This window comes from Neofelis nebulosa, chromosome 6 (assembly GCF_028018385.1).
Source record: "Neofelis nebulosa isolate mNeoNeb1 chromosome 6, mNeoNeb1.pri, whole genome shotgun sequence".
Classification (NCBI taxonomy): domain Eukaryota; kingdom Metazoa; phylum Chordata; class Mammalia; order Carnivora; family Felidae; genus Neofelis; species Neofelis nebulosa.
Genome location: NC_080787.1, coordinates 129,212,669 through 129,227,943, shown reverse-complemented (window position 1 = coordinate 129,227,943; position 15,275 = coordinate 129,212,669). Strand labels below are relative to the sequence as shown.

Sequence of the window (15,275 nt, the reverse complement as noted above, 5' to 3'; positions counted from 1 at the left end):
GCTGGCTTCCTTCCCTACAGTCAGGCACGGTCCAAGATGGCTTCTGGTGCTTCCGATAACCATTCTGATTCCAGGAAGGAATAAGGAGAAAAGGGAGAAGGCCAAAAGGTGCCTTCCATTTGAGGAGTTCCCCAGTAGCCCAACCCAAGTTCTTCCCTTGACGAGTTCCCTAGTAGCCCAACCCAAGACTTCCACAGACACCTCATTAGCTACCCATCGCTGCAAGGGAGACTGGCAAATGTATGCAATATTTTGGCTGGGCGTGTTGCTTTCCAGAATGAAATCATGGGTTTTATGAGGGTAGAATGCATATTAAGTAGGCCCTCCTTGAAACAATGATTGAAGTAACATTGCTAAAGACGGACTGAGAGATGGTATGAATTTTCAGAGGGAAAACAGGTTTTTTTTGCCTCATAGATCAACTTTACAACCTAATATCCAGTTAGGTTTCCACAGGTTCCTGTAATTCATAATCTTCCTAGACTACAAAGACCATCTTCTTAGTCACATCATTCTCAAAGAAGGTCTGTCAGTTAGTGAGTGACCGGTTTCCTTAGTTGATTGAAATGAATCATAACTTCCAGCTGATGAAAGATGAAAACTCTTCGTTCATTCGCTCAGTAAACGCTTATCGTGTGCTTACTACGTGCCAGGTACCAATCTAGATGCTGAGATACAGCAGCGAGCGAAATAGAAAAAAAAATCTCCATCTTCATGGAGCTTACCTGCTAGCAGGGAAAACAGACACTAAATATGATACATAAATATATGTTTGTTGGTCCTAAGTGCCATGAAGAAAACTAAAGCTGGAAAGGGGAAAAGGAGTGTTAGGTAGGAGGTGCGATTTCCCACAGTCAGTAAAGACGTGAGAAGACCAAATAAGAGTAAAACCCTACAAGAGGGCGTGCTTTGCAGGTAACAGGGGAGAGAATAGCAACAAGTGGAAGAGGTAGTTCTCGGAGAGGGTAGAGCAGGCAGAATAAAAACTCCCCCAAAGATGTCAATGTCCTCATGTCAAGAACCTGTGAAAACGTCATGTGGCAAAGATTGCTGATTAGCGGACTTTAAAACGGGGAGATTATTCTCGCTTCTTGGGTGAGCCCAATGTACTCACCAAGGTCCTTAAAAGTAGAAGAGGGAGGTGTAAAATGATGTCAGAGGGATGCCATGTGAGGACTCAGCCCGCCATTGCTCGCTTTGAAAATGGAGGAAGGGGCCACAAACTGGGGAAAGCGGACAGCCTCTAGAACCCGGAAGGGCAAGGAAACAATTTTCCTCTGTAGCCCCTGGAAAGGAATGCAGTCCGGCCAACACTACGATTCTAGCTCAGCAAGATCTGTATCAGACTTCAGACCTACAGGACTGTAAGATAATAAGTGTGTGTTGTTTGAAGCCACTATTTATAGTGATGTGTTACAGCAGAGCTAGAAAACTAATACACACGGAAACACAGCAGTATGTTAAGAGGAAATGCAAAGAGACATCACTGAAACAGAGCGGACAAAGGAAGGAGTGGAATACTTGCACTTGGAGAAATAATTGGGAAGCCGATCACGTCGTTTCTTGTTGGTCATCTTAAGGATGTTGACTTACACTCTGAGAGGAAAGGGGAAACATCACAGTTTCCAGCAGAGCTGTTACATGGAAAATACACTGAGAGCGCAAGGCGGAAGGAGTAAGACGGACCAGAAGGCTACGCCGGTGAGTTGAGCAAGACACAATGCCTTGTACCACGCAGTAGCACTGGGCTGTGTGAAGTGATCGGATTCTAGACACATTTTAATGGCTGAGTTGACAAGATTTTCCAAAACATTGGATATAGAATATGAAAAAGAAGAGTCCAGCATGATTCCAAGCATTTCGGTCTAAGCAACTGGAGTTGCAAGTAATTGAAATGGGCAGGAAAGCAAGAATAATAATAATAATAGGTGTGGAGGGAAGACCAGGAACTCAGTGTTGGACACGTCAAGCCTAAAATGTCTAATACACATTCCACTGGATTATATTGTTGTTCAAAATCATTCACTCCCTTTCCAGTTGATGGGGTACACTCCCTTGTCACATTGACCTTGGTCTTGGCCACATGACTTGCTTTGGCCAATAGAATGTGAGCAGATGTGACATATGCCATGTCTAGAGGCATCAAAAATTTTCACCTGCCATCTTTTTCTCTCTGCTACAAGAGAATAGCTCAGACCAGATGGAGGTGATACCTTCAGCCAGTCTGAGGGGTCTGAGAATGAGAAGACAGGGAGAGAAGATCCATCTATGGAACAAAGAAAATCTGAACCCAACCCATAGCCTGGAGCTGAGATGCAGGCAAATCCATGAACAAGCCATAAATGGGTGTCAGTGCAAGGCACTGAAATTTAGGGGTTATTTGCTTTTAAATTAATGCAGTCTAGAGTTTAGGGGAGAAGTCTAGGCTTATATATATTATAATATATATATTATATAAATATTATATTTCTAATATATTAATATAATATATTATATTATATAAATATATATATTTATATATATATTATTATATATATAAATTATATAGGATATATTATATATATATTTATATATATATTATTATATATATAAATTATATAGGATATATTATATATATATTATATAATATAATTATATATTATATAATTATATTATAATTATAATATAATATATATAATTATAATTATAATTATATATATTATAATTATAATATAATATATATAATATATTATAATTATATAAATTTATATTTTATATAATTTTATAATAATTATATAAATATATATTATATAATTATTATATAATTATATGATAATTATAATATATATATAATATATATTATATATATAATATTATATATATATAGGATGAGATCACCAAGACAATGAGTACAGATGAAACAAAGAGGATCAAAAGCTGAGCAGTGGGGCACTCCATTGTTAAGAGAATGGGGCGATGAAGGAGGACCCGCTAAGGAGGGATTGAGAAGGAGTTAGCCAGTAAGGTAGGAGGAAAAACTGGAACATGCGGTGTTCTGGAAGAGGGAGCGATCACTATATCAAATGCTATTAACCACTTAAGTATGATAAGGACTGAGAGATGACCACTGGTTTTAACAGACGGTGGTCATGGTTTTAATGGAGTGATCAAATGGAAACATCACTCTTTGGAATCACATCCACTTAGTCATTCAATAACTGTATCTTGACCATCTACTATGCGACACACTATTCTAGACATTGGGTACATGCCAGTGAAACACACACCCCCTGCCTCCCCACTTCTCCTCCCTTAAGAAAACACCTGTGCCTTTAAAAAGCTTAGATTGTAGTGGGAAGAGACACACAAACAAAAAGCATAATAAATGGGTCAGAAGGTGATAAATGCTATTAAAAAAAAAGAATACTGCAGGGAAAGGGAAATCAGAAATGCCTGAGGGGCTGCAATTTAAATAATGTGGTCAGGGTAGGCTTCATAAAGAAGGTGACATTTGATTTATAGCTTGAAAGAGCTAATCCTCTGATCCAAGAGGCTCTCCAGGATTTTACTTCTCTCAATGTCCTCGCAGTTTACAGCCCTCAGCTGGCATTAAGGAATCGAGAAATCTGTAAGACCTGTGACTCTAGAGGCTGCCTGAAATGTTAACTAGCTAAAGAAATAAACCAAAAGTAAAAACCAAGATTCAGTCTCCACTTATTTCGCCATTACCTTTAGAACAATCCAATCAGTACTGCGATCTATCAGAAACACCAAAGAAAAGTTATTTCCTATTAAGTCTAATGAAAGTTCATAAAGCATTACTAAGACAAAAAAAGAAATCTATCAATATTAGATTATTTAAAACTAAATTAAGTATATTTAGCTGCTCACAGAAGAGGCTAAATTAAGCAGGGATGTTAAGAACACCAGCTTTGGGAAGTTACTTGACACAGACCTGGAGTTAACTTTGTTGTTTCACAGGAGGCAGACAAGGGCCAAATAAGGCCTTTTCTGCTCAATCTCAGGAACATGGTTCTGCGACTGCTCACATCTAAATGAACCATACACACTGAGTCTCCAGATACACCTCGCTCCTGGGATAACCAAAAATGAGTAATAAGTAACAAAATCACTTCACACGTTGTTTCCAGTTTTAATTCATTTATTGAAATACAGTGTGAGGGGCCAATCACCAGGCACCCATTCATTAAGGTTTTAAGTGGAGAAAAAAGAGCTTTGGTGAAAAAGTCTAGTCGAGCATGGTCTAACAGAACTGTCTCCAATGACAGAAATGTTTTAGAACTGGTGCTGTCCAGTAGATTAGCCACTAGCCACGTGTGGCTACTGAAAACTGGGGCTGTGGCTAGTGCAACTTAGCGAGTGGATTTTTAAAACTTTGTTAATTTAGGGGCGCCTGGGTGGCGCAGTCGGTTAAGCGTCCGACTTCAGCCAGGTCACGATCTCGCGGTCTGTGAGTTCGAGCCCCGCGTCAGGCTCTGGGCTGATGGCTCGGAGCCTGGAGCCTGTTTCCGATTCTGTGTCTCCCTCTCTCTCTGCCCCTCCCCCGTTCATGCTCTGTCTCTCTCTGTCCCAAAAGTAAATTAAAAAAAAAAAAGTTGAAAAAAAAAAAAAATTTAAAAAAAAATAAAATAAAAAAATAAAACTTTGTTAATTTAATTTGAATGGCTAGTGGCCACTGGACTGAATGACACAGTTCCGGAGGCCTTGATTCTAAGCAATTTTTGTACTGTTGCCCTTTCTTTCCAGAAAGGATTTTTAAGGGGCCTTCTATTTTTGACATTCTCTAATTCTAATTTTTTTAATCTTAACTACCTAAATCATCTTAAACAAGATTACCTTCATTGTAAATGTGTGAAAGATGAAGTGATTTTTGCCAACGGTCCAGGATAAAGGTTAGTTCTAATGATCCAGGTATTTTCTTTTCACATTTTGATATTTGATTTTCTGAAAGAAATCCCCAAAGGAACAGGCATCACAAATGCAAACCACAGTATGATGTATAGTATACTAGGTGAAAAAGAAACTGAGTTCTCCCACAACTGGCTCATTTGTGTCTCTGACCTGCCGAACTACCAGCACATTCGCTCAACATTTAACAGAGAGGTAACGGGGAAGGCCCTGTACCGGGCATTAGGAATACAAAATGTCAAAAAAAAAAAAATAATCCCTGCCCTTAAGGAGAGTGTAATTCCATCATACAGTTTCGAAAGTACAAGAGCCTGGCAAGTTCTCCGTACCCCACATCTGAGCAATTTCTTGCCAACAAGATCATCCTTGCTAAATGCTAACACTGCAGTCCAACAAAGCTCTGTTTTCATCTGGCTCTGCCCTCCCCACCACACACCTGCCGAGGCAGTATTGCCTTTGAAGAGTTGAAAGCTTTCTTCCCTGACCCACATAAGAAGCACCTCTGACCTGGAGGGGTGCCTGGGTGGCTCAGTCAGTTATATTCCAAATGAGCACATCTCCACAAGCCAGGAACTCCATTTACTTCGACAACTTTCTGATTTCCTTTCTTTTGGGTGTCATGATAAATTTTGAAATCTTCAGACTCCTATTTAGCATCTTGTTAACTGAAATGACGTGTAAACCAAGAAAACTAAAAGTGCCAACCAAAGTACTTGCTCCAACCTCAAAATAGAGTTCTAATAACAAAAACCTTCAACTTGACTATTTTAATTTTTTTTTTTTAACGTTTATTTACTTTTTGAGACAGAGAGAGACAGAGCATGAACGGGGGAGGGGCAGAGCAAGAGGGAGACACAGAATCTGAAGCAGGCTCCAGGCTCTGAGCCAGCAGCCCAGAGCCTGACGCGGGGCTCGAACTCGCGGACCGCGAGATCGTGACCTGAGCCGAAGTCGGACGCTTAACCGACTGAGCCACACAGGCGCCCCTAAACTTGACTATTTTAAACATTTTTCTTTTTAGGTAAAATCATCTTTCGAACTTTAAAATAGCAATTTTGAATAAGCTTTCTCACATCGCTTAGATAATTTGCTACAGGTATTTTCTTAAAACTGTCAACGAAGGCAAATCCAAATATGCGTATCAGCTTTAAGCGAAATCATAAAGTGGGGCACCTGGGTAGCTCAGCTAGTTGAGCGTCTGACTTTGGCTCAGGTCGTGATCCCGCCGTTCTTGGGTTTGAGCCCCACCTCAGGCTCTGCACAATGAGGAGCCTGCTTGGGATTCTCTCTTCTCCCCCTCTCTTTCCCCCCCACCCAATAAATAAATAAACTTAAAAAAAGATTTTTTTAAAAAAAATAAAGGGAAATCATTAAGTTTTTAGCAACAGCAACAGAAAACGCCTGTTACCTCTTCTGTAATGTTTGTATCCCCAAAAGCTATAATAAAACATTAGTACTTCCTACACTACGCATCACAGAAATGCTTAAAGTCCCAATTTCAAAAGAATAAGAATCACAGCCCATATCCTGCCTACACAGACACCAGATTAAAGACATCTGGAAAATAATTGAGATTTCAACACAGTTCTTCCAAAAGCTCTTGCTTCTCCGCACACAACGTACTACATATGCATTAATAAACCTGACAAAAATGTAAATGAGATATGCCCGGCGTGAAATTTCTTTCGACTTTTTTCGGACTAATAAAAATCATAATCTAAAAAAGCAAACCTTGTAAGCCAAATGCTTTGTTAAGAAATTCTATTAGTTCTCTTAAAAAGGGTCTACACTTAAACATTCATTTCAGTGTTAGGGGAGATCACCAATGAACACAGCAATTCTCAGCAAGAACGATCTTAGGTGTACATAACCTCAAGGAGCTTGTCATCTCTCACAGGATGACACTTCAAAAGTGTCATCTCTTATTGAAAGTCTTTAAAAGACTTTTAAAGACTCTTATCGAAGTCTTTAAAAGATTTTCACAGCTACTGAAGATAAGCCTTCTGAATAGTCACTTTTTTTTTTTTAGCAAAAAAGCATGTGTACATAGTGCGTGCTCAATAAACAGTGTGTGCTCAATAAATGCTGAATTAAATAGCATTTAGCAAGCCAACCTTGTCATGAGAAAGACAAATTTTAGTGACATAGTCACAGCCATTAAACACCAGGGATCAAAGGCATCTGGTATAAATGCTCCTGTTTTAAAGAATTAAATGGGATCATCACTGACTTGCTCATTTTAATAACTTCATTCTTTTTTTTTTTTTTTTACTACATTTTGGGAGTTCTTCATAGATTCTGGATGCAAGTCCTTTTCTTCTAGTCTGTAGCTCATCTTCATTCTCCTAATATCTTTGAGAAGCCTTAATTTTAAGAAAGTTCAACTTGGGGCACCTGGGTGGCTCAGTCGGTTGGGTGTCCGACTTCGGCTCAGGTAGTGATCTCAGAGTTTGTGGGTTCAAGCCCCACGTAGGGCTCTGTGCTGACAGCTCAGAGCCTGGAGCCTGCTTCGGATTCTGTGTTCTCCCTCTCTCTCTGCCCCTCCCCTGCTAATTCTCAGTCTCTTGAGAATGAATGTTTGAAAAAATTGAAGAAAAAAAAAAAAGTGTAGACACTTCTAAAAAATGGCATTTTCCCAACTCTGCCATCGCCAAAGACCACCCCCGACCTAACATGACTGTATCCTGCTCTGAAAGGTTATGTCTATGAGGTAAACAGCACTTATTAGATAATAATTCATTTGTGCTCTCATATATTATTCATCTGAGACATAGGCTACTGCTAGTGTTTCTGAGCACGAGATAACCAAGGTTGCCAAAACTCCTGCCAAGAATAAATTGACCTTTTAGATATCCTGTGCAGTGTCACGGTGGGCAAGGTTACAACTCCATTAAGCTTTTTGAAATATTCACAGTAGCCCCCAGGACTGCCACCATTTTGCTCCCTGCCCAAACCACTCTCTTCTTAGAGCCATGGGCTTCTAGAGCCTCAGACAAACCCTAGCCTAGGGGCTTCACCTCAGCTTTACTTTTTTCATCAACCACATGCTGGGTCAACAGAGCTTCAGAAAAATGTGTGATTTGTTAATGGGATAAAAACAACAAGTATAAGGCACTGATTGCCAACCCATGGTTGCGCAATAATTTGGAATACCACTAATTATTAGCTCAAGAGATAGCCCCTGTACCGTGAAACATCTTAAGTCTCTAAAAGAAACATGTAACCAGCATTTTCCTCCCCAAGGCTGTGTGGGATACAGTACAGTGTTCAGGTTTAGCAACTTAAGAACTCCCAGATACCAGAGCTTCGGACAAAATAGTGAGCAACTGAAAATGAAACATACCAAGAGCAACTGTTTGAAAAGTTAGTCAAAAAGGAAAACCGTACCCAAACTGCAGAGACCAATGCTATCAAATCTGACAGCTGGACATATTTGAATCAAAACACAACTCAAAGTCAGATCCCAATGTGAATAAAATGATAGACTCCAAGTGCAGGCTGTTAAAATGTTACCTTACACTCTCAAGCAATGCTCTTACAAAAGGGAACAGAGGTCAAAAAATTAATGCATGAAAAATGAGGCAAACACAATTGCTGATTTCACATATTATTCTTCCCTCTTATAAAAGTGTTTGGTTTTTTTCTTCTTTCTAAAAATAGGGGGTGATTTCAAACATGCTTGTCACCCTTATACAAGGGCCCAGTGAAACCTTCCAGAATTACTCCCATTTTAGCACCTGTGCAGCCAAAGTGAGGGCTACTATACATTTTAAATCTAATGCCTTGTGAAAACAAACCCAAAGTTATCTCTCACCTGGAAACAAAGTACCCACCCATTGATCTCATTTGGAAGACCAGGGAGAGGAAACCCAGACTTAATATTCTCGGCCACTGACTATGTGAACTTATTATATAGATGTAAATTCTCTGGGTCTCCATTTCTCTCTAAAATGAGTACAACAGTCAATGCAACTTAACAAACATACACTATTGAGTATACAATCAAAAATATAGCCTTTGCTTCAAATTCTGGCATCTCTAAATTCTAGACTTTTATGGCTATGCGTTTTCACTTTTGGGTTTATGAGAAATGTGACTAGCTGGCTCTAAATGTGACTTTAAGATATGATCTAAATTTTCAATCAAGTGTATCAGAACCCCTTGGCTATGGTATCTATCACCAGGAAATGGTGCAATGGTGGCCGATTCCATTTGTTGAGCACCAACAAATGTAAAGAGTGTTGTTCTACTGAATTCCATAAAACAAAGTGCTTTGTTAATCTTCCTTTTGCTGTCCCTGAGGCTTAGCAATGCCAGAACTATCTTCAAAGGTATTTTGTATTCATCAAATAAGATTTATCCCAACTATGGTCAGTTAACATGAAAAGAACACAAGCTCCAAACAGCTTTTTATTCTTCCAAAATTTAATGCTTTACTAGAGAAACAGCCTGAATAATTAGCAATCTGATTGCTAAAATTAAGTAAAAACAATATAAGATTTAAAGAAATGGCAACCACTACAAACAAGATTCTTCTTCCATTAACCTTAATTCTATCTGATTGCTAAAATTAAGTAAAAACAATATAAGATTTAAAGAAATGGCAACCACTACAAAAAAGATTCTTCTTCCATTAACCTTAATTCTAATCAGTCACTGTTTAGCTGTTTCTACCACGGTGAGAACCGTATTTTTCTTACAATTGCTAAGGAATTTTGTTGGCATAAATTACACCAGTAGAAACCACAATATCCTTGGGCCTTGGGCCCTTATGTAAAATTTATGCCTATGATGTCTGTAGTAAATAAATGGTAAGACAGGCCTTTGAATCCACCAGCAGACTGGACACAGTTTCCTCACCCACATTTCCACATCTTATCCTGTGTTCTAATGTTTTTGAGGATTCCAACCCATTGGCTGAGAATATTTGAAAGGGACAATGAGATTTAAAAGATAAAAGATACCTGACCACAGTGCATAAACTCAGCAAGAAGTTTAATTACGACTCAGTTTTCATTTCTTTACAATAAAGAAGCACATGACCAAGTCTTTTCATTATGAAAATTGGTATAGGCCTGGGAACCAAAGAAAAATCTGCAGAATAAGATTATCTACCTATTCAGTAGAATTCCCTCTAACCAGAACCAGAACTGTGGACTATCCATACGGAACCAACCTTGTGATTTTACTGTAGAGGTCAGCTACATGCGACACACTGCCATCACACAGCTTTCTAAGTTTGAAGTTTTCATCAGCCGAAACAGTGATTGTGGGATGGCCACCTGAGCAGTGATCAAAATCCCAGGTCTTCCCTATGATCTCTTCTGATCAAACAACCCCAAGCTCAAAAACCTTGAATCCCAAATAAAGTGACACACCGAAGAGAGATACAATGTTAGTTTCTGAAATTTTATTATTTTTAATACATACATGTCACAAACAGAAACCTTCAAACACCACACACAATTCCATAACCAAATGTTTCAGGTTTATCAACATTCTTTAACTATTTACACTTTCTTCCCCCAACAAAAGTGCAATCCAAGACATCTTGACAAGAAATGTTTACTGACAAGAATATATTTGTGAGCTGGTTTTAATGACGCCCATCCATTATTTTTTCTTTCCATTACCTGGAATAATAACAAAGTCAACAGGACACAGAGATGAGCTGGGTTAGGCAGCATCCTATTAAAGGAACGAAAACACTGAACAGGAGCACTTATTCCTCAAGTCCTCCCCAAACCTCCAACTAAAACTGCTCAAGAGCTGCAACCAGGAGACCAAAGAGGAGAGCTGAGTGGAGGTCCTGATCCGGGCACAGCACAACAGACTGTACATTAAGCGTCAGTCTTACAGGACAAAACAGAAGACTGCAGCAAGTTAGGTCTCACGGTCTGAGAAGTTACATGTCAGCCTATCCGTTAGTTTTAGTATTTCAACACCGAATAATATTCTTTCCTGATGAGGTCATCTCCCCCCAAACAGATACGAAAATACTTTTTATTCTGAAAATAAGCTTCTTTTGCAAAAACTGGAAAGTAAAGACCGGGGAGAGCTCTTTCTTAGAGTGGAATAATTCATCCCACTCCACAATTTCATGGCCAATGTCTATCTTTTCATCAAGCAGCTGATAAACTCAGTATATCTATCACTTGCTTCAGATGCAACCAGAAGAGAGTGGAGAACTGAGTCAGCCTGAAGAGGAAGTAATAAAACCATCAGAAAGAGTTTCTCACTAGAATGAAGCAGGTAACATTTTATTTGTTCCAGGTACAGAACGCTTAAAACTAAATGAATGATAATAAAAAAAAAAAAGAGTTAGAACAGATGAAAACTCACTTTGAAATTACTAATCACTTACAAGTGGTTCATTTTATTGAACACTACTTATCAGAAAAAAAGAAAATGGATCTCTGGTGTGACTAACGTCCTTTAATATCCGAACCACAACAAAAATGGTCATTTTTGACCTATTCCAATTTCCACCAGAGCAGAGTACTCTGACAAAGTGTGGCAAAAATACCAAGGTCAGCAGATTTCCAAAGTAAGATTTATTCTCCACATTGTTGCATACTCGATTATATTTTATTCTCAAATAAGCCAGATTCTCTACTTCAGAGGAGAACGTGATGCCTTAAAGGCAAAAGATACTCTCAGATGATACCTGTGCCTTGACTTTTAACATAACTGCAGCATCCACAGAATCCTAACTTTGTCATCCAAATAAAGGCCAAAAGCAAATTTTATCCAATTACAGGGAAAACTCCTCATCTTACTTTTCAGAGAGTAGAAAACAAATATAAGGAGAAAATACTGAATGCATCAGACACTACACTCACGGTAGTTTTAGACTACTAGGAGCTTGTGAATGTGTAAATGTGTCAATTTTAAGATCCAGAACAACAATATAAGCAGGTTTCTCTACAAAATTTTAGGTGGATTAAAAAACAGCATTACAGACATTTATTTTACTATATGTTTTAAGTTCAGAACTGAAATCCAAATGCTACTCTTAGGATAAGAGAAACCAATTTTTATACTTGGGTATACGAGAGAATCAATGGGGAACCAGTTAATTCACAATTACAGCTTTGTGTATTAAAGACAAATTTGCAAGGGCTATGTCCTATAGACCTTTTAAGTCGCATCAAATACTGTCAGACCAATATCGATTTGCCACTTCTTAAAGGCATTGAACATTTCCCCCTACTGTGAAACATTTTTCAGATCATCAAACACCAAACCAGATGCAGTAAACCCAATTACAATCATCCAAACTGAAAGATAAGAATATTAGTCGATACGCTGGTTCTTTAATGTTGTTATCTCAAACAAAACATCAAATATTTCATACAATAGAATGGAGACTTGCTTGCAATAATAGCTAAATGCTTCTGAGAGGAAAAACAGCTGTCTTTCTGAAGGGGGAAAAAAAAAGGTGTAAACCAAATGAATAACACAAAATGCTCACATAACCCCAAATTTGGCTACCCATGAAACGACTGTATTTTCAGCATTCTATTAGCCTACACGTGTAATACTTGAAATTATCAAATCCATTTTTGAGGGATCATATTCCAATTACAATTCTATACGGGTATGAGGTGCCCGTCTATTTAATCAAGCTCTCATTAACACACGTCCGTATTTTGGAAAGCCCAATGCTCTGATAATCGAGTTACACAAATTACCTTCTTTTTTCACTAACGGTGAAGTATCACGGAGAGCTTCAGAATGATCTCTTCTCAAACATACTGTTACACATTACAACAGGTAATGTTTTGAAAAATGAAACACATTTAAAAAGAAATATTAAAATTCTTTTCCTCATATCCTCAAAAGCAATTTTTTCCTTTCCTTCCTAGGGTCAAACCTATGATTTGGGAAACTCAGCATTAAATGGGTAAAATGTGGCCATAACAGTTTTGTGGAAGGTAAGGCATGGTAACGGTGGCTCTGAAATTCACCAGTTAGGGTCCACGGCTGTGAGATTACCCCTAAGAAGGATCTGACATCAGATGACACCTCGACAGTGCAACCTACATAAATCGACACCCACCCAAATCATGTTATTCATGGATTCTCCTTCAGGGCTCATCTGACCAACCTCAAAGACACAATTCAAATGACAGGGTTCTTTCTGCCTGATCTTGCCCCCTCCCTAGAGTCACTGTGTATCACTTCCAAATTCACTTAGCATATTCTCTGTGACAGGTCACTTACCCACAAATATTTGCAACACCATTAGTTTTCACAGGTCTTATAATTCGGATATAATTTTCAGGAGGACAACTGCTAAGTCACAACAGTGACAGAAACAGCACTCGGGTCTACTTGCAAATAATGTGCAGGTCAGTGCGCAGTGCAGAACACTAAACCAAGACAGACTAATCCACTATCAGCTCCCCAGGCACAGACTCACGTTCACACGTCACGTGTTTTTCCCAAGGCCCCGGGAAGATCTAAAAAGTGGGTCTTGAGACAGTTAACAAGATCGGAACAGGAGTTTCCTTCCAACACCTACCATGCTTTTAGTTTATAACCACATAATCCCTTTGCTAATTTCACCCTATCCTCCCCACCACCTTCAAAGCTGCATGAGAGACGCTTAGTGATGGTGAACCGCTAGCCCAGACTCACAGGATTATCCGTTTGGGCTCCGGTCGTGACCACAGACTAACACTGAGGAGTCAAGAGAGGGCAAGGGGCCAACCCCATGTCAGTGGCACATGTACACAAAGGAACTCTCCTTTAAATTAGAAAAGAAAGTAATGTCACAGAATGTCTCCCTATAAAAGATATGTAATAAAGAAGTAATGTCAATAAAATAGCTACTACTAAAGCAAAGCTTTCATCAATAAGCTTCGAGAACTTTGAAGGAGGAAAATGGCTTCACGAAATGGTAGTCCAGGTTCCCACAGTGCGGACACTGCTGGACATTGCTGTACTCGGAGAAGTACTGCATCCCGATCCGTACGTCTATCACAGGCTTCCCGCAGTGCTTACAGTTCAGGCGGGCCTGGGGGGGGAAACACAGACGTGTGAGCCACGATGCCCTTCTGTCTCACAGCACAATGTCACCCACACCGCGATGCAACACTGCTAGGCCAGAGAAACAGATCGAGAGTTTAGCAAAGCGTCCCTTTCATTGCCAAAAGCAGGTTATGCAAAGCCTAAGACGCATGCTCAACTGCTCATCGTCAGTCCGACGCACTGAGTCTTAACATTTCTCCCTGGGTGTGCACACCGCTAGCATTTCCACCTACTGGTACGAAGCCAACTCCAAACCTGTACTGCCCGAACGTCTGCACTAAAGTTCCCCTAACAACAGGAAACCCCCTCCCCTGGATTGTACCGAGTGGCTGAAGCCAACTTCCCCCATTCAAAGCCTCATGAAGCTTCTGGGAACATGCTGAGTTTAGGTTAAAACTTCATATACATTTCTTTCTGCTCCTTACTGCCCTTGTTTCCTTTGATGTAAAAATAAAATGCCCCCTAAAATACTCAAGGAAAATTAACGATCCAGGAAGAAGTGCTATGTTTATCCTGAGGCTTCTGGGAAACCACCGCACAGCAGATCTTCATTCGTGCCTGGGCCTCTGACAGCACAAGACTAGAGTCTTTCAGCAAAAGGTCCAAGAACTTAAGGGAATAACCAGAAATGATAAATACAACAGACTCTCAATTTAGACTCATTCTAAAAATGTAATAAAAAGTATGATCTCATTTTGCGCTCAACACACTCCTGTGAGGCGTGTGAATTTTAGATGAAGAAACTGAGGCACACAGTGAGAGAGCAACATGGCTAAGACCACAAAGTTAGGAAGCAGAAAGGCTGGGAACTGAACAAAGTAGCTTACTCCAGAGCCCACATGCTTAGTCGTGACATGGACGACCTTCCTGGAGTCTAAGATCAATTCTCTTCTAGCTGATTAATCTCTCTGAACAACAAAAGTGAAATTCTGGGCAAACCTCTCTCTTTAATCATTCTCTTTAATCTGCTGTTCCTTTCAAATAACTAACCATCGCTTATTTTTGGCTCAAAGTCTTATTAGAAGACTTTCCTTGATTCCTTAATACTGTCTAACACTTGTACCTTCCCGGTGAATAAACAGTTGACCCTTGAACAACCCAGGTTGAACTACATGGGTCCTCTTATAAATAACCAGATTTGTTTAAATAAATACAATACAGTATTATAAATGTATTTCCTCTCCCTTATTATTTTCTTTATAATATTATCTTTTCTCTACCTTATTCAATGTAAGAATACAGTATACAATACATGTGATATATAAAATATGCGTTAATCAACTATTTATTTATGTTATCGGTAAGGCTTCTGGTCAGTAGGAGACTATTAG

General features: G+C 39.2%; 1 protein-coding gene across 9 annotated transcripts in view; it reads right to left on the bottom strand.

The window, feature by feature from the left end:
* HECA (hdc homolog, cell cycle regulator) overlaps positions 1–15,275 on the bottom strand; it is a 190,043-nt gene that overhangs the window by 131,610 nt on the left and 43,158 nt on the right. For 2 of the 9 annotated variants that reach the window (XM_058735461.1, XM_058735462.1), the window contains exon 4: positions 10,304–13,930. The exons of the other annotated variants lie outside the window; for them this stretch is intronic. In XM_058735461.1, coding sequence (XP_058591444.1) covers positions 13,766–13,930 — 165 coding nt within the window. In that variant the 3' untranslated portion in view covers positions 10,304–13,765. Of the gene's footprint in view, positions 1–10,303; positions 13,931–15,275 lie in introns of those variants that run through there. 9 annotated transcript variants of the gene reach the window in all.